Below are 18599 nucleotides of genomic sequence, written 5' to 3'. Positions count from 1 at the left end.
GTAATGTACATGGGAACGAACTTCCTGATCTCTATTTCAATACTTTTTGAGGCCTTTTCTTTTTCTTGTTTGTATTTGGATGAGATGATATGGGAGTGCATGTAACTTCCCTGTTAAAAATTCTGAGAGGGCAGAGGCCTATGTCTGCTTCTTCGCCTCTTCTTCTGCCCCTAACACGGTGCCTTCATGTGTTTCACATGTACCAAGTCCTCAATAATCCTTGGTAATGGATCATTACTTCAGTGTGTGCTTATCTGTGTTCCACCTCATAAACTAAGACAGTCAGACTGATGGCAGCGGGTCTAGCCTGTACGTGCAGAGTATTCCCTATAAGTCCATTAGGAATTGTAGGCCGGGCACCGTGGCTCATGCCTATAATCCCAGCACTTTGGGTGGCCAAGGCAGGTGGATGGCTTGAGTCCAGGAGTTCAAGATCAGCCTGGGCAACATGAAGAAATCCCATATTAACAAAAAAATTAGCCAGATGTGGTGGTATGCACCTGTAGACCCAGCTATTCAGGAGGCTGAGCGGTGGGGATCACTTGAGTCCAGGAGTTTGAAGCCTCCAGTAAGCTGTGATCATCCCATTGCACTCCAGCCTGGGTGACAGAACGAGACCCTGTATCAAAAAAAAAAAAAAAAAAAAAAAGAAAGAAAGAAAGAAAGAAAGAAAGAAAGAAAGAAAGAAAGAAAGAAAGAAAGAAATTGTGGATTTATACATGTAGTAAGTTCTTAACAAAATACTTATTCAGTTCAGTTGAATTAATGAAGATCCCCCTTGGTCTCACTGAGCAATGATGTTCAAGGTGAGCATATTTGGCTGAGGCAGCTAGGGGATGCTGAGGGGGCTGGCTTGGCTCTGATCTCTCCCTGCTGACCCTACCCTCTGTCCCACAGTAAAGATCCATCTGCCTCTGTCTCACTTCCTCCCTCCTAATGATTGTCTGGCTTCTATCTTCAGGAACAGGAAGGGAGGCTGGGTGCAGGGGACAAGACCCTTCAGGTCCCTCCATGACTTGAGAAGATGAGAGTTGGGCAGCAGCCTGCACTTGTCTCAATTTGTCTGTTAAGGAAAATCTGTGGGCAAAGGCCCTGAGAACTCAGAGATGAATGAGTAATCCTCCAAATGCGAAGTTAGAGGCATTTTCTATATTTAAATGTGCTTATAAAGGAGCAGTGTCTGAGGTCTGTGTCAGGAGTGGAGGGTTGGCTCCTCTGTCTCTGGGCTTCTCTGCCATGCACATTTATGCAGTGTGCACAGATGCAGGTGTGAGCTGTTGGCTCCCTCCTGAAGGACCCCTGTAGGGGCCCTCATTGGGCCCTCAGAAACAGTGGGCTCAGGACTTGCCCCATGGAGCAGGGGTTGGGAGGATGGGTAAGGAGAAGGTCCTTTAGAAATGGTAAGGTGGAGTCCCTAATCCACATCCCAGCTCTGAGCTTATAAACTGACACTTTGTAAATGTGTCATCTCCTTTGCCCACAAGTTTTCCTTAATAACTTCAATATAACTATCTATATGTGCTTAACTGAAAGCAATACAATACTTGTGAATATTTCTGAGCCTGCCAGAAAGGCCAGCCTCACTGTGACCATAAGCCCCTGGTTCAGGACTTGGGAACTGAGCAGTGTATATGTTTGTGCAGGTCGAAACAGTGGGGCCTGGGAAACCAAGTCACCTTTACCAGCAGCTCCATCCCCGTTGCCACGGGTAGGGTAAGTACCTGCTGCAGGAAGCAGCTGTTGAGATCTAGGGAGTGGGGATAGTGATACCCAGTGCCCTGTTGACTTCATTAGAAGGTCTCCACCCCATGGCAGGCTGCAACTTGGACCAAGAGTAAGGAACCCTGCTAACATCAAACGAACCAGGCATGGTGGCTCATGCCTATAATCCCAACACTTTGGGAGGCCGAGGCAGGCAGATCACTGAGGCCAGGAGTTCAAAACCAGCCTGGCCAATATGGTGAAACCCCATCTCTACTAAAAATATGAAAATTAGCCAGGCATGGTGGTGCATACCTGTAATCCCAGCTACTTGGGAGGCTGAGGCAGGAGGATCACTTGAACCTGGGAGGCGGAGGTTACAGTGAGCTGAAATGGCACCACTGCTCTGACCAAGACTCCATCATAAATAAATAAATAAATAAATAAATAAATAAATCTAAGAGCATTTCCTCCTGTGAAATTTTAGTTAAATACTGAGTTCATTAACTTACAGTGTTCCACAAGATACCCTAACTTTCAGAAGTTCCAGCACCTGACTCATTTTCCGAGCCTCTAGCAGGTTTCTGTAAATAAATGTGTAGATACATTCCACCACATGCTGCTTATACCAGGGTGCTCCATCAAAGCCATACCACTGAGGTTCCTCTGTAAAGTGACAATTATTCTTTCTTATCAAATTTAGAAGGGCTTTGTAAACGGTCAGGTGAAGATTGTAATTGTGTTAATATTACAAACATCACCCTGTAAAATGATATTGGTTCAGTATGTTATTTGAAAAGCAAATTTAAATATGTCTGAAGCTGGCCTGCATGGCTCCAATCTTATTTCTGCCTCCGTGTAAACCAAAGAAAGCCTAAATGTCGAAGGTTTATTAACCAAGACTCTGCACACGTCTCTCAGTTCAGGTGCAACACTTTGGGCAAGTGACTTTGTCTCTCTGAGCCTCAGTTTCCTCATCTTAAAATGTCACTTTAAGATTTAAATAACATGTGAAGAGCCTGATCCAGTGCCAGGCATCTTACAGGTGCTCAGGAATTGTTAGTGTTCTTCCCTCACACTTTAGCTCTCAGCCAAAAACAAAGTGAGAGAGAGAGAGAGAGAGAGAGAGAAAGAGAGAGAGAGACATGGTGAGGGTTTTTAAATTAAGAAATTTAAAACACAGAAAAGGAGCATAAAACCTTACCAATATTAGACTGTAGTCTCTATTGGAATCTTGAGTTCCTTGACTTACAGTGTTCCACAAGACACCCCAACTTTCAGAGGCTTCAGCACCTGAATCATTTTGAACTAGAATGTTAGTGCAGGTAAGCACCTTCAGGACCACAGATCAGGGGTTTTCACTTGTTTTGGTCTCGGATCTCTGAATGAAAGCCTTCACAGAAGACCAGTGGAGAACAGTCCCTAGACGCAGGGAGGAAGCTGGAGGGGGCAAGTGCCCTACAACCTCACCTGCTGGACCACCCTCTGTCCTGGGCAGTAACCCCTACAGGGAGCTGTTTCGGAAGAGGGGAGCTCCACAGAGACACTGAAAACACTGATCTGGTCCTCAATTGACAGGTGAGGAATCTAAAGCTCAGCCTTGCCTCCCAGCCAAGAGAAAGAGGCCCAAGGTCACCCACCGAGTAATTAGTAGAACTGGTGCAAGAGTGCAGTTCTGCCAATTCCCGGGCAACTGGTGCCCTACCTTATCCCCAGTTGACCTCCTGCCCATCTGTCAGCAGACTCCATCTGAGCCTAGAAGGATCATAACTAAATCTCACTTCCATCCCTCTCCACCCTGCAAGGATAGTCTTCTACACACTCGTATTGCTTTCATAACTCTAGCTTACATTTCAGACTAAAATAATGGTAAGTAGCTCCATTTTGTCTTCGTTATCTTTTAACAAAGCTCATCTCTTTTTATTCCCCAGGAAAAAACCGACACCACTGAAGACAGTAAGTTAATTTTGCATTTAAAAAGTGCTTCATCTTTACTGCAGTGTTTATTCTTATCCATTTATTTAAAGTTGAAAATGCTCCCAGCTATGGTGAACACGGCAATCTTAGCAACTGAAGTTGCTGCCCAAGCAGTCCAAGAGAAGCTTCGAATCCTCAGGTAGCCGGGGAGGATGCTGCATAGGGGGAGCTCATCCTCACTTGACCCCAGTAGCTTCACTGAGTGTGCGCAGCAGATCAGAGGGGCAGCCAGGCTTCCTGCCCTCTGCACGGGAAACCCCTGTGTCTACCCCCACTGCAGCTAATGGTAGACCATTGCATATCAAGCACACGTAGGCTCACTAAACTCAGATTCTGGCCAGAGCATGGTGAACCTGGGCCACGCCACTTTGTAAGGAAGCCCACCTGGACCTTGTACCTACTGTGAAGCCTGACATCTACTGTCATTTAGCAAACACACAGAAGGTGGGTCCATGAGACCATAGCAGATACCAGATGCCTGCCGCATAAGGGCTACTGTGTGGCAAACTGTTTGCAGGTCATGGTATCCATCAACCCTGTTGACAAAGCAGGGAGGTGTCTGCACCACAGTGACTTTGCTCCTTCATGACACTTCCGGCTATTTGTTGCTTAATGCAAAGGTTGGGCGAGGGACTGTGGGTTTGTAACTGTTGTCGTGATTGAAAGAATAGCAATGCATCAAACTTCTCCCCAAATATTTATTTTAATAATATTGCTCTGATGTTTATTTCCACATTCTGCTATGTTGAATGTCCTTGCCTTTTTTTTTTTTCTTTTACGTAGACTCCAGTTGCCTCTCAACAGAATGCTTCAAGGGTTTGTGAAGGTAAAATCTATTATTTTGGAGGATGAACATGTCCTCTTAAAAGTTATTTTAATTAAGGAGTTGTATATACACATTTATTACATTATTTTTGGGGCAACTGTAAACAGGAAGCTCACAATAGTCTTTCCAATGAGCAGTGAATAGCAAAACTAGCTCCGAACCTTGGTGTCTTTAGAGTAGGCTACAGAATACACGCAAAATCCTGCCTGTTGGCAGACAGGTATGACTTGCCAGAAAATAGTGCTAGGACCTTACATAGATGTGAAAACTAATGTAGAGCCATTCACATGTTTTAGAACTAACAGCTTAGTTAACGTAACGAAAATTTTAAAAGTGTTTATTTGAACAAGTTTTTTTGCTAAGTTTCTTTTTGGGTTTGTTTATTTGTTTGTTTTTGCTTTTGTTTTTTGAAACAGAGTGTTGCTCTGTAACCCAAGTTGGACTGCAGTGGCATAAATCTTGGCTCACTGCAACCTCCACCTCTCGGGTTCAAGCAAGTCTCCTGCCTCAGTCTCCCAAGTAGCTGGGACTACAGGCATGTGCCGTCATGCCCGGCTAATTTTTGCATTTTTGGTAGAGACGGGGTTTTGCCATATTGGCCAGGCTGGTCTCAAACTCCTGACCTCATGATCTGCCCACCTCAGCCTCCCAAAGTGCTGGGATTACAGGTGTGAGCCCCCACGCCTGGCTGCTTTTGCTAAGTTTTCAAGATAATGTTTCCAAAGTTCAAATGTCTGTCTTCTTAGTATATATTCAGTTGCTTTTCTTCCTTGTTTTTGTTGTTGTTGTTGTTGTTGTTGTTTGTTAGGGTCTCACTCTGTCGCCCAGGCTAGAGTGTAGTGGTACACAATTAGAGCTCACTGCAGCCTCAAACTCCTGGGCTCAAGCTGTCTTTCTGCCTCAGCCTCCTGAGTAATCTAGAATTTCTTCCTTTGTCATCGCTCAAAAATCTTACATATATTTTTAGAGCTTTCCCCTGTTAAAAAAATTTTGTTTGGAAATTATCGGAAAAAAATAGAAGAATCATCTATAATAGTAATACTTAAAACTTTATATAGAAGTTCATGCCCTGCACCCATTTAATTCCATACTTGACGATATCCAAGGTTAAAAATGTAGTGAGCATTCTCCCCCTTCCCTGACTCGATGTGTGTGTATCTACATAAAGCACTCTCATTTCTCTGATGATAGACAGTGGATTTTTTCTGAGCGTGCACTACAACTCACCTCTCTGCTTTAACGCTGTCATTAGGCTTTTTCATTCCGTCTCCCACATCTTGCTTCCCCAGGCTGTTTCTGAGGCATCACTCCTTTTCTGCCATATTGCTTTCTTCTGCCTTCCCTTGGAGGCTTTTGTCTTTCCTGTCCTTCCAGTCCTTGCAGCTGCTTCTCAGACCTGCTGAGTCCTCATCATGGACTGATAGTGACCTCAGGGGCTCTGAACTGCTGTAGGAAGTAAGTACAACCCTGTGCAGACTTCATGGCTGCAGGAGCCTCCAAAACCCAGGAGAGAAGGGTTGTACTTACTTCATGGCTACAGGAGCCTCCAAACCCATGGGTCCCCTGCTGCTTAGGTGTCCTCATTCTCAAAGGGCTCCCAGTTACAAAGGAGCCTGGCAGGCTCCTTTGTTATTTGTTTCAAGACCACAGGCAATTGCCATCCAAATGCAAAGCAAGGGAGTGGCCTCTTTTAGCCTTTGAAGGAATCCTTGAGGATAGTGGAGGCAAAGCAGGTGTGGTCAAAGCTTATAGGCTGGCAAGACCTAAGGTGTTTGTTGTTTCTCCTTCTGAAATTACCAAGTTTGAAAGTCATGAGCAAAACATCTAACAGAGGTTTGAAGTAACTTGCCACAAATTCAAAATACAATCTTCAGAGGTTCAAGGTTTCCAAGCTTTACTGCACCACTGAATGGTAAGAAACCCTGACGTCTTTCTTACCATTTATTTGAATCTTTCAGTTCTTACTACTTTTATTTCTTTTGGGTTCCTGTAGTTCTCAGCTTTTCTTCCATGCAGAGACTCACACATGCGCATACCAAGATTTTAACACACCCCTCCCCCCAAGGACAAATTTGAGGGAGAGTTAAGTATTAAAATAATTCGTGATCACATTTATTAATGGTTCAGGAGTAGAGTTCACTATGAGCTTCAACACAAATGTCTTACACTTCAGGTTTATGCCCATTTCCCACCCTTTCTTCCTCTGCTCAGGAAAACACAGTGAAATGCAAGTGAGATTAACATTATTATAGGGATAACCTTGAATTTGATCCAATTACCTTTGCAAAAAGAGATCATTTACAAACCCAGTAGTGTGCCTCTTATCAGTCATACGGTGCTTGTACCACGTCTTATGACTAATAAGACCCACCAGGGCTGTCTCCACCTGTGTGGAGGCCACGTGGAAAGTAGAGGGTGGCTAAAATGTTCTCATCTTCTGGCTTCCACCTATACTCACGCACTTAAAAGTTTCAGGACCCACGGGTTCAGTCTCTACATACATTGCCAATGGATGAATGCAGAGGCAGTAGGATGTACTCGTAACACTGCTGGGAGGAAGTCCTGGTCCTAATAGCACAGCCGCATCAGCGGACTGGCAAGTGCACAGATCCATGGCATCCCAGTAAAAGGCATGTTCCTGGGAAGACTTCTGATCACATTTCGTTCTTCTCGGCTGATGTTGCTGGGTGTTGGGATGAGGACAGACATTTCGCTCTAATCCTAATGTGATAATTTTCCTGATCCAGAAAAACCTATACCTGCTGAACGCCACCGAGGGTCAAGTCATAGACAAGAAGCTGTGCAGTCGCCAGTGTTTCCTTCTGCCCAGAAGTAAGAATTCTTTCCTTTAAAGATCAGTTTCCTCTTGTTGTTGCAGGAATTAACATGTGCGTTGTTTCACTGCACAGTGACACTGATTTGTAGCGCTAGGTAAAGATCCAACATTTCATTGTTCTGCCATTGCGTGTTAAAAGGTGTTAAGCAACTCTAAAATAACTGTATAGAGTTGCAGAGACCTACTAATTGGGTTAATTATTGAACTTGACTAAAATACTTTAGTCAAGATTTCCTCCTTTTTCAAAACTAAAAGGAAGAGTCTTTTTTTTTTTTTTTTTTTTTTTTTGAGACAACACTGTCACGCAGGCTGGAGTACAGTGGCAAGATCTCGCTCAGTGCAACCTCTGCCTCCTGGGTTCAAGCAATTCTACTGCCTCAGTCTCCTGAGTATCTGGGACTACAGGTGTACACCACCACACGGGGCTAATTTTTTGTACTTTTAATAGATACAGGGTTTCGCCATGTTAGCCAGGATGGTCTCAATCTCCTGACTTCATGATCTGCCTGCCTCGGCCTCCCAAAGTGTGGGGACCACAGGCATGAGCCACCGCACCCAACTGAGTCTTACTTATCTTTATGGTTCTGATGCCTCTTCCATCTCTAGATATATTTTATTGGCCATTTATACTGATTTCTTTGTGATGTGCCCATTCATGGCATCACCAGTGTAAACAAAAAGTCAAACTTACTTATATTGTGCTTTGTCCTTTAATTATCTGAAATTCTTCCTTGCAGACAAATCCATCAAAAACCCATACCTCTGCCAAGTAAGTACAATGAAGTCGTGTAGCGTATCAGGGAGTGGTCGAGGCTGGAGCTTAGAGTCTGACAGGCCTACGTGCTAACACAGCACTGTCGCTTCCAGCTGCGTTATCCTGGCATCTTCTCCTGCTTGCTTCCTTACCTGTAAAATGGGGCCAAGAATGTTTATTTCACAGAGTTGCTTTGAAAAGTAAATATATTTGAGGCAATTTTTACTTTTTTAAATAGCGATTTAATATTTTACTGGTCAGGCATCCTTTTTTAACTTTTTTTTTTTTTGCAAAAACAATATAGCTGTTTTCAAAATAATAAGATTAAGTAAAACAACATATGGGGAGCACTAGGTATAGTGTTTGGCTCTAAACAAATAATACCCATTTAACCTAAGTCTAAAATACATTTTAAAGGTCACAAAATATTTCTACAAAAAGTACGCTAAAAAGAGGATGTGGCAAATACCTGGATAATTTTCCCAAGGCAAACATCACCCTAAAAATGTAGGAATTGGCTAAGTCAGGCTCACAGAAAGTAACTGCTCAAGACTTAATTTGCCTTCAACTCAATGAGGAAAAGACAGAAGAAAAAAACTCTGCCTTACATAGGTAATTTGGAATATATTCCAAAATAATCAGCCTTAAATCCATAACAATAATTGTCCACATGCAAAAAATTTATATGCATTTTTTTTACTAAATATAAATTGGCTTTTTAGATTTTAATAATATTCATCTTAAATAAATGAAACCACTAGTTTTTTTTGTTTTTTTTTTAATTCTGACAACACAAAGTGAAAATGATTTGGCTACGGAAATTTATTTTTCCTTATTTAAAAAGTTTTATTATACCTTGTATCGTTTTTCAACCCAAGTTAGTCATTCAGTTGTTAGTGACCATATGCCGTGTGCCAAGCACTGTTCTAGGCACAGGAGATAAAGGATGAATGAAACAAAGACCCTGTCTTCATGAAGTTTGTATTCTATTGAAGGAGATAGACAGTAAAAATAAACACACAAATAATATCATATCAGGTACATGCTAAATTGCTATGAAGAAAAATACAGCACAGCAGCACAGTGCTATAAAGAAAAATACACACAGCACGGAGGAAGTGAGGGCTGCTGCTGCAGACAGGGTGGTCTGAGAAGCCCTCTTCTGTAAAATGGGCATAATAGCTCTTTCCACAAAGAGCTGGTGAAAGAACGAGGCGCTCACGTGTTGAAAACGAACAGGCCTGGCACATTCAGGTGTCAGAAAATATTAGCCATGGGTACTCTTCCAACTGCCAGAACTGCAGAAACCGCCAACAGCACTGCACTGTGCATCTTGGGAAAGTCTATTCACTCACTCACCTTTGCTGCTCATACCTGGGAGTACCGTTCCCCTCCTATCAGAATACAACCTTCCTTTTGGCCCATCTTTGTTGGAGCTGCCAAGCCCTCACTGCCTCCTCCTCTTAGCAATGGTGGCTGCCTTCTCTGAACACCCAGGACACTATTATCTGAAGCACTGAGTTCTTCAAGAACTCTTTCTCCTGCAGACCTCCCCATCTTAATAAAGGATAACTGGTTGCTCTTGTCAAAAACCTTAGAGTCCCCCTTGACTTCTCGCTTTCTTCACTCGCCTTCCAGCTAGTCCTTCATAATAGATCCAGAATCCAACCACTCTCACTACTTCCACTGCTGTGATCTGTCCAAGCCACTGTCATCTCCTGCAAAAACACCCAACTGGCCTCCCCGACTCTGCTCTTGCCACCCTCTGTTTCCAGCCCAGCAGCCAGAATGACCCTGTTAATAGACAGGCAGATCATGTTACTCCCCGTTTAAAACCCTCCAAAAGCTTCCCTTACCATGTTCATTACAGCTCTTGAGTCATGTTAAGGGTCCACCAGGTCCTATAAATCTGGTCCCTTCATTGCCTTCTATCTGACTGTATTTCTTATTCTTCTCCCCTCTTCTCACTGTACTCCAGGCACAGTGGCGCCCTTGCTATTCCTCAGGGCTTTGTGTTCATGGCTCCCTCTACCCAGGACATTCTCTCCTGGGATGTCAAATGCCTCCACCCTCTCCACCTGCAGATCTTACCCAAGTGTTCCCTCAGTGAGGTCTTCCTTTCCTGATTTATTTTTCTCCATGGCATTTATGGCCCTCTAATATTCTATGTGTATTTTTACCTATGTCTTTATTGCCCATCTCAATCCATTAAAACTTAAGTTCCAGGAGAGCAGAGCATTTTGTGTTTTATCAACTGCTATATATCCCTAATGCCTTTGAGCCATGGCAGAGAAACTGAATGAATGAATGAATGAATGAATGTAGATAAGTATTTTCTGTATTTCAGGTTTCCACATTTAGACTGTAAACTCTTTGAGGGAGCTGATGACTGAAGAGAGCAATTCTCAGACATTTTGGTCTTGGAATCACTTTAATCCTCTTAAAATCATTGTAGACCTGAAGAGCTTGGTTTACATGTTTTTATTGGCACCTAGTATTTTAAGAATTAAAACTGAGACATTTAAAATATGTATTAATCCATTTAAAAATAATATTAAACTCATTACATGTTAACATAAATAACATGGTTTTATGAAAAATAACTACATTTTCCAAACTAAAACAATTTATGGGGAAGAGTGGCATTCGTTTACATTTTGTAAATCTCTTTAATGTATGTTACTGCAATGTAACAGAGACTGCTGGTTTCTTATCTCTGTGTCTACATTCAATCTGCTGCAAAGTTTTTCTGGTGGAACTACATGAAGAAAATCAGGTTTCATAGTGATAGGTAATTGGAAAAGAAAAGACCTCTTGAAGCCCCTGAAAGGATTGTCAGGATATCCAGGGGTCCTTGGACCCCATACTTTTGGAACTATTGCCTTAAGGATTTTGGGGGGGCATGTGTCCCCCACAGCACCTAGCACAGTGTTAGGGTGTAGACATAGAAAGAGTTCAAGAAACATGAAGATTAATTGAAAGACTTTTCTGATCCCTTTCAGGATTTACAGAAGGGGGAAGCCCAACTGTGGATGGTCCCCTACCCAGCTTGTCATCTACGTCCACTATCTCAGAACAGGTATGAAATCAACTCTTGATGTCGCTAAATTGTTACCAGGAAACTGCAGGAAAAAGCATGTCTTCTGAGAAGAGGGCGTTTGGAGTGAACCTTGAGAACAGAAACTCTATGTTACATCATTATGTGAACTGTCATTTGCTAATAGGGACAGAATACCCAGTTGTTGTTGCTGTTTTCAATGATTAAGATATTGCTCCAGTTAATGTTTCCTCAAAACTAACAAGGAAATGTGTTTTCACTGTTCTTCCTCTCACACAGATTTTATTAAACTTTGCAATCTCCTCCAAATAGATCTGTGGAGGCTTATGATATTAAATCATAAATAAAACAGCACAGTTTAAAAAGAGACAGAGAAAGGACTCTGTGTGCCCTTGGGCAAGTCTTTCTAAGTTTTCATAAAAATACATGTAAAAATGTAAAATACGGATAACAGCATGTGTCCTTCTTGCTTTCAAAGACGGCATATGTCCTTTCTTGCAAGAATCAAATAAGATAATATTTGTAAAAATACTTTGGAAATTATAAAGCACTCCACAAAGTAAGAGCAGTCAGAGCAGTAAGAGCACAATGGAAAGGGAGATTATTACTTATTTAGGAGAAAGAAAGAAAGAGTTCAGGAACCTAGCTAAGTCCAAATGAAAAAATATACAAAAAAACAAGTTGATAGTATAATCCTTGTGTTTGATCAACGGAAAAATAAAACTCATCTTAAAATTATTGGTCCAAATGTAGAGGCCTGTCTTGATAATGCAAATGAGTCTTGGTTTCTAGTACACAGAAATTAGAGATGAGTAGGGACCACCTCATGCTGACCAGTGACCTCCATTTCACAGGAAGCTGACGTTCTCTGCAAGCCATGGTATGCTGGTGCCTGCGATCGAAAGTCTGCTGAAGAGGCATTGCACAGATCAAACAAGGTCTGATCTTTTTTATTATTTATATTTATTTATTTATTCATTTATTTATTTATTTATTTATTTTTGAGACACAGTTTCACTGGAGTGCAGTGTCTCAATCTCGGCTCACTGCAACCTCTGCTCCTAGGTTCAAGTGATTCTTATGCCTCAGCCTCCCAAGCAGCTGGGATTACAGGTGTGTGCCACCACATCAGGCTAAGTTTTGTATTTTCAGTAGAGATGAGGTTTCACCATGTTGACCAGGCTGTTCTCAAACTCCTGACCTCAGGTGATCCGCCCACCTCGGCCTCCCAAAGTGCTGGGATTACAGGTGTGAGCCAACACACCCAGCCAAGATCTGATCATTTTAAAATCGCACATTTTGCCCTCAGCCTGTAATAGACACAATTGCCGTCCTTATGATATGCTAATTAAATAATTGCAACAAGTATAGATACAAGAATCTTTTTCCTTTACTTACTCAAAAGAAAATGCTATCCCCTCCTCTCTTTCAAGTTCCTCCATCTTATTTCTACTTGCTCTTTCATCTCTGCAAGGACCCACAGGCTCCTCACTGCCCTCTGAACAGTGTGGGAGGGAAGAAAGCTCCGGGGGAGATCTATGGAAGGCTTGTGCTCCATAAGCTCCACTGAGGAGTGAACAGTGACAGGCTACTTTGGATCAATGCACAGGATTAAAAATCTGAGTCGAGAGGGCAAGCAAACAAACAAACAAAAAACACGTGGAAGTAAATGTTTGGAGAGCCCAACTTCAATCACGGAGGAACACCAGGGACAGTTTGGACAATTCAAGATAAAGTGTCACTTTGTCTTTCTCTCCTTTCCTCCCATTTTCGTTGTTGGTGTTTACTCGCACCTTTCTTTGTCAGAGTATGTAGCATTTGCATACTGTTCTTCCTCACCCTTGTTTTAGTCCTGGCTCTACAAGTAAATATATTGTGTGTCCCATCAGTCCTTTGGTTGGCTTCCACCATTGTCGTTTTCATTTGATAAAGTGTACCCGTAGTAGATTCTGAGGCAAAACTGTGTTTACATTATTCCCTGAGTTCTTGTGCATTCAAAACTGTTTTCTCAGCCAGGCATGGTGGCTCACGCCTGTAATCCTAGCACTTTGGGAGGCCAAGGCGGGTGGATTACTTGAGGTCAGGGGTTTGAGACCAGCCTGGTCAAGATGGCAAAACCTCATCTCTACTAAAAATACAGAAATTAGCCAGGCATGATGGCAGGCACCTGTAATCCCAGGTCCTCAGGAGGTTGAAGCAGGACAATCGCTTGAGCCTACCCAGGAGGCGGAGGCTGCAGCGAGCCAAGGTTGTGCCACTGCTCTCCAGCCTATGCAACAGAGTGAGACTACTATTAGGGGTGGGGAAAGCGAAGGAGTTAAAAAGCTGTTTTCTCATATCCTAGTAGTTGGAAGCAATCTTGGCTGAATATCAAATCCTTAATTTGAGTTTTAAAAGTGTTGCTCCACTAGATTTTGTTGTTCCATATGATGCTCTTGAGAAGTCTGATGCCAATGTGACTTTCTTGCCCTTCTATGTAATTTGATACTTTAGTCTGATGGCTCTGTAGGCTTTTGTTTTTAAAGTCTAATCGTTTTACCAGAGTATATCTCTGAGTTGATTATTCCAAGTCAATTTTCTCAAGTAGACAGAGCCCTTAAGTTTTCTCTTACAGCCAATAAGTTTTCTTAGAGTGTAGTCTTAACGGGTAGTCTGTTCCATTGTTTTGTTTTTCTTCTGCACGAACTCAATTTATGTGCATTTTGGATCTTTTTCGTCACTCTTTCATTCCAATCACTGTCTTTGATTCTACAGTACTTATTTTAGTAAATCACATTTCCTTTCCTGTCTTTTTTTTTTTTTTTTTTTTTTGAGACGGAGTTTCGCTCTTGTTACCCAGGCTGGAGTGCAATGGCGCGATCTCGGCTCACCGCAACCTCCGCCTCCCGGGTTCAGGCAATTCTCCTGCCTCAGCCTCCTGAGTAGCTAGGATTACAGGCACACGCCACCATGCCCAGCTAATTTTTTTTTGTATTTTTAATAGAGACGGGGTTTCACCATGTTGACCAGGATGGTCTCGATCTCTCGACCTCCTGATCCGCCCGCCTCGGCCTCCCAAAGTGCTGGGATTACAGGCTTGAGCCACCGCGCCCGGCCCAAGTGTCATTTCTTAAATCTTCATTTGAGGTTCTTGGACATCTTAAAATTTTTTCTTTGTTTCTGAGATAGGTTTGTCTTTTTCTTCAATTTTTTTTCCTGAGTTTTATCAACTCTTGTTGCATTTCATTCTGTTTTTTGTCCATCTTTTGTTTGTAATTTTTTATTTTATGATTCTAAATATTTTAATAAAATATTTAACAAAATTTGAATTATTGTGTTACAGTTTTGGGATTTTTTTAAATATAAGTTGTTTGGGGAGAGAATTTTCATCAGCTGAAAGTTTTGATTCCCAGTCTCTGTTTTCTTCTTACAGGGCTTATGAATGGAATTTGTTTGATACTTCTTTTTTGTAGACAACTGGTGACTATGGTTCCCATTTCAAGCGAGTCCTCTAGGTTTGATCTTAATGGATCCCCTCACATTTTTCTAAATTTTATAAACCTAAAACTTTATTTAGCACATTAAAAAGCTAGCATTTAGCTGGGCATGGTGGTACATGCCAGTAGTCCCAGCTACTTAGGAGGCTGAGGTGTGAGGATCACTTGAACTCAGGAGTTCCAGACTACAGTGAGCTATGATTGCACCACTGCACACCAGCCTGAGCAATAAAGTGAGACTGTCTGTAAAAATAATTCATTAGTTGTTACTTTAAAGGCAAGCATTGATCTTACTCAGAATTTTCTATGAGTATATATTTTCCTGGACTATTTTATTAGAAAATAAGAAGACAAGTGCTAATCAATAATAAAAAATAATGTAGCTATTAAATAATTTACCTTTGGAATGTAATATACATTCTTTATAAAATGATTTTTGAATCTGTAGAAATATAAGTAATACTAACCATAATTATGCTTTTTAAAAAAAATTAAACAGGATGGATCATTTCTCATTCGGAAAAGCTCTGGCCATGATTCCAAACAACCATATACACTAGTTGTATTCTTTAATAAGCGAGTATATAATATTCCTGTGCGATTTATTGAAGCAACGAAACAATATGCCTTGGGCAGAAAGAAAAATGGTGAAGAGGTAAGTGATTTCTTTTTAAATTCAATTTTATAACTATGCATTGAGTATAATTACATCATCTACGTATTAGATGCTAGAGATGAGAAGAAGCAATACAAAAGTATTTGTTCTTATGCTTGCATTGGGCAATATATCCTATAAGAATGCAGAAAAGGGAAAAATGATGTGATGTACATCCTAGTCCTTCCATTCAGTTATTTAGTGAGGTCAGTCTGACACACGATTTAGTCCATGGGTAAATATAAATCAAGGTTGAGATGTCAAGTTGAATTAATGTTGTAAGAATTAAGGTCAATTAGCCGGGCGCGGTGGCTCAAGCCTGTAATCCCAGCACTTTGGGAGGCTGAGGCGGGTGGATCACGAGGTCGAGAGATCGAGACCATCCTGGTCAACATGGTGAAACCCCGTCTCTACTAAAAATACAAAAAATTAGCTGGGCATGGTGGCGCGTGCCTGTAGTCCCAGCTACTCAGGAGGCTGAGGCAGGAGAATTGCTTGAACCCAGGAGGCGGAGGTTGCGGTGAGCCGAGATCGTGCCATTGCACTCCAGCCTGGGTAACAAGAACGAAACTCCGTCTCAAAAAAAAAAAAAAAGAATTAAGGTCAAGGTCCAGACCTACAAAGTAAATACCTAAAAATCTCAACTCAAGTACCAAGGTAGGTTACCAGGGAAGGATCCAGAAGAGATACAGAAACTTGAGTTAAGATATTCGACTATAGCCCTTGTACCAGAATAAACTTATGGGCCTGCAGCAAGAAGAAAAAATCACGTGGGTATTAAATATTAGCCAAACATTAACTTTAATACCTCTTTCATCTGGACCAAACTCAATGCTTACCATATCTCAGTTTAGCCAGCCTGCTCCCATAAATGAACCCTGAAATATGAGCTGGAGTAACCCATGAATGGTCTAGAAATGGAGTGATACTTGTTCAGGTTTTGAATTATGGGCTGAATTTGAATAGGTAGAATATAAATTGGAAGGAAGTAGAAAGAGAAAAATGGGAAGAAGAATCTATGCAGAGAAAATAGCATAAACAAAATTCAATTTAAGCAATATTTACTTTCAAGATTCCTTCAGAAAAAGCTACACCATTCCAAACCCAGCACCTGTTAGAATGTATTTAAATTGTTGGAAAGTGTCATGATTGCTGAAGTGTCTGTCTTCTCCACTCTACGTGAGGCCAAGGACAATGTCTTTTCATCTCTGTATTTCCAGAATCAGACCGCAATATTTGGCTTCAGTGTACACTTAATAAATAATTATTAAGCGACTGAATTGATTTGATTGAGTGATTGCAAGCAGGAGAATAGCATTTTTGAAACAAACTGAAAAAGTCATGGGTATTCTTTATTTTGCTTTTTAGACAATTGTGGTTTAAAAAACCACATATAAAATTTACCATCTTAATCATTTTTAAGTGTACACCTCAGTAGTGTTAAGTATATTTACATTGTTGTGAAACAGATCTTCAGAACTTGTTCATCTTACAGAACTAAAACCCTATACCCACTAAACAACAACTTCCTTTTTCCCCCTTCCTGTAGCCCCTAGCAACCACATTCTATTTTTATGAATTTGACTACTTTAGATACTTCATACAAGTGGGGTCACATAATATTTGTCCTTTACCACTGGCTTATTTCACTTTGCATGATGTCCTCGAGACTCATCCATGTTGTGGCATGTGTCAGGATTTCCTTCCTTTTTAAGGCTGCATAGCATCTCATTGCATCTATATACCACATTTTGTGTGTCTAACATCCATCAGTAGACATCTGTGTTGCTTCTACCTCTTGGCTGTTGTGAACAGTGCTGCTATAAACATGGGTGTGCAAATCTCTCCAAGACATGGCTTTCAATTATTTGGGGTATATACCTGGAAGTGGGATTGCTGGATGATATGGGTATTTTGTTTTTAATTTTTTGCGGACCTCCCAAACTTTTTTCCATAGCAGTTGAACTACTTCACAATTCCACCAACAGCACACAAGCGTTTAACTTCTTCACATCCCCACCAGCACTTGTTAAATTCTGAATTTTGTTGTTGTTGTTTTACAGTAGTCTTCCAAATGGGTGTGAGATGATATAGCTTATTGTGGTTTTGATTTGCATTTCTCCGATGATTAGTGATATTGAACATTTTTCATATGCCTTTTGGCCATCCTCTGAGAAATGCCTATTCTATTTTACAATCAGGTTATTTGATTTTTTTCTGTTGCTGAGTTTTAGGAGTTCTTTATATATTCTGGATATTAACCCCTTATCAGATAAATGATTTGCAAATTTTTTTTCCCATTCCACAGGTTACCTTTTCACTCTGTTGACTGTGTTATTTGCTGAGCAAAAGCTTTTAAACTGATATTGTCTTGCCTATTTTTGCTTTTGTTGCCTATGCTTTCAGTGTCATATCCAAAAAATCATTGCCAAATCCAGTGTCATGATGTTTCCCTCTACATTTTCTTCTAGGATTTTTATATTGGGAATTTTATTTTGCCTTTAACAAAGTCTCAGATAATTTTAAAATGCAAAACTCTTGAATCTGAGAGCATTAATCAAGACCTATGGGTATTAAAATGTAGATTGCATTATCATTTCACATCCTAAAGCTTCCCCAGCAGTCTAACTCTTCTATAAGAGGCTTAAGGGTGGGTGAAGCTGTCCTATTTCCAGGTCCTGAAATTCTCTCACACATTTTGAGCTCTGCGAGGGGCTCTGAATTTCCTTGTCTAGGAAATCCTGGTAAACAGGAATTTGTCTTGGCCTAAAGAAACTTCATCTCTACTTTAGAATGAATAGACCAGAGCTTCACCTCACTTTTAACATATTCAACCTATGGATTTCAAAATAAGTAATTTATTACTATAATAGTATCTGGAGGTACAGACAGTCAACTAAAACTCTTACTTAAATTATCTGTAATAAAAAGATTATGTCCCCTATACACTGAGCATCTGGATGGAAAATTAAAGTGTCAGTTAAATGATGTCAATCATGTGGATTTTTTTTAGTCTGTATTTTTGTGTATGTGGCTAGAAAATGTAACCAATTCATTAACTGTTTAACTTTTTATGTAGCTATTTTGGTATTAAGTGATATAGCATTGAGTAATTTTACAGTTTTGACAACTGTCTGCTTTGTCTTATTGGTCACGAGATTTTAAGTTATTAAATGAGTTGTTTTTCTGTCCACATATGAATATCTCAAATACATTGAATTAATGAAAAAAAAAAAAAAGGAGAGCTGAGGGGAAGTCGTAACTATGTTATGCCCAATTCCTTTTTAAATTAAATCACAAATATTCTTCAACTGCA

General features: G+C 40.9%; 1 protein-coding gene across 2 annotated transcripts in view; it reads left to right on the top strand.

Annotated features, from left to right (window-relative positions):
• Window positions 1-18599, top strand: part of BLNK (B cell linker) — a 72608-nt gene that overhangs the window by 50953 nt on the left and 3056 nt on the right. For both annotated transcript variants that reach the window (XM_003922353.4, XM_003922352.3), the window contains 8 exons: window positions 1644-1713; window positions 3633-3657; window positions 4462-4504; window positions 7252-7336; window positions 8078-8109; window positions 11097-11173; window positions 12007-12090; window positions 15128-15283. In XM_003922353.4, coding sequence (XP_003922402.1) covers window positions 1644-1713; window positions 3633-3657; window positions 4462-4504; window positions 7252-7336; window positions 8078-8109; window positions 11097-11173; window positions 12007-12090; window positions 15128-15283 — 572 coding nt within the window. The remainder of the gene's footprint in view (window positions 1-1643; window positions 1714-3632; window positions 3658-4461; window positions 4505-7251; window positions 7337-8077; window positions 8110-11096; window positions 11174-12006; window positions 12091-15127; window positions 15284-18599) is intronic.

This window comes from Saimiri boliviensis, chromosome 12 (assembly GCF_048565385.1).
Source record: "Saimiri boliviensis isolate mSaiBol1 chromosome 12, mSaiBol1.pri, whole genome shotgun sequence".
Lineage (NCBI taxonomy): Eukaryota > Metazoa > Chordata > Mammalia > Primates > Cebidae > Saimiri > Saimiri boliviensis.
Note: the sequence above shows the minus strand (reverse complement) of the source record. Positions and strands in the feature narration are given on the sequence as shown.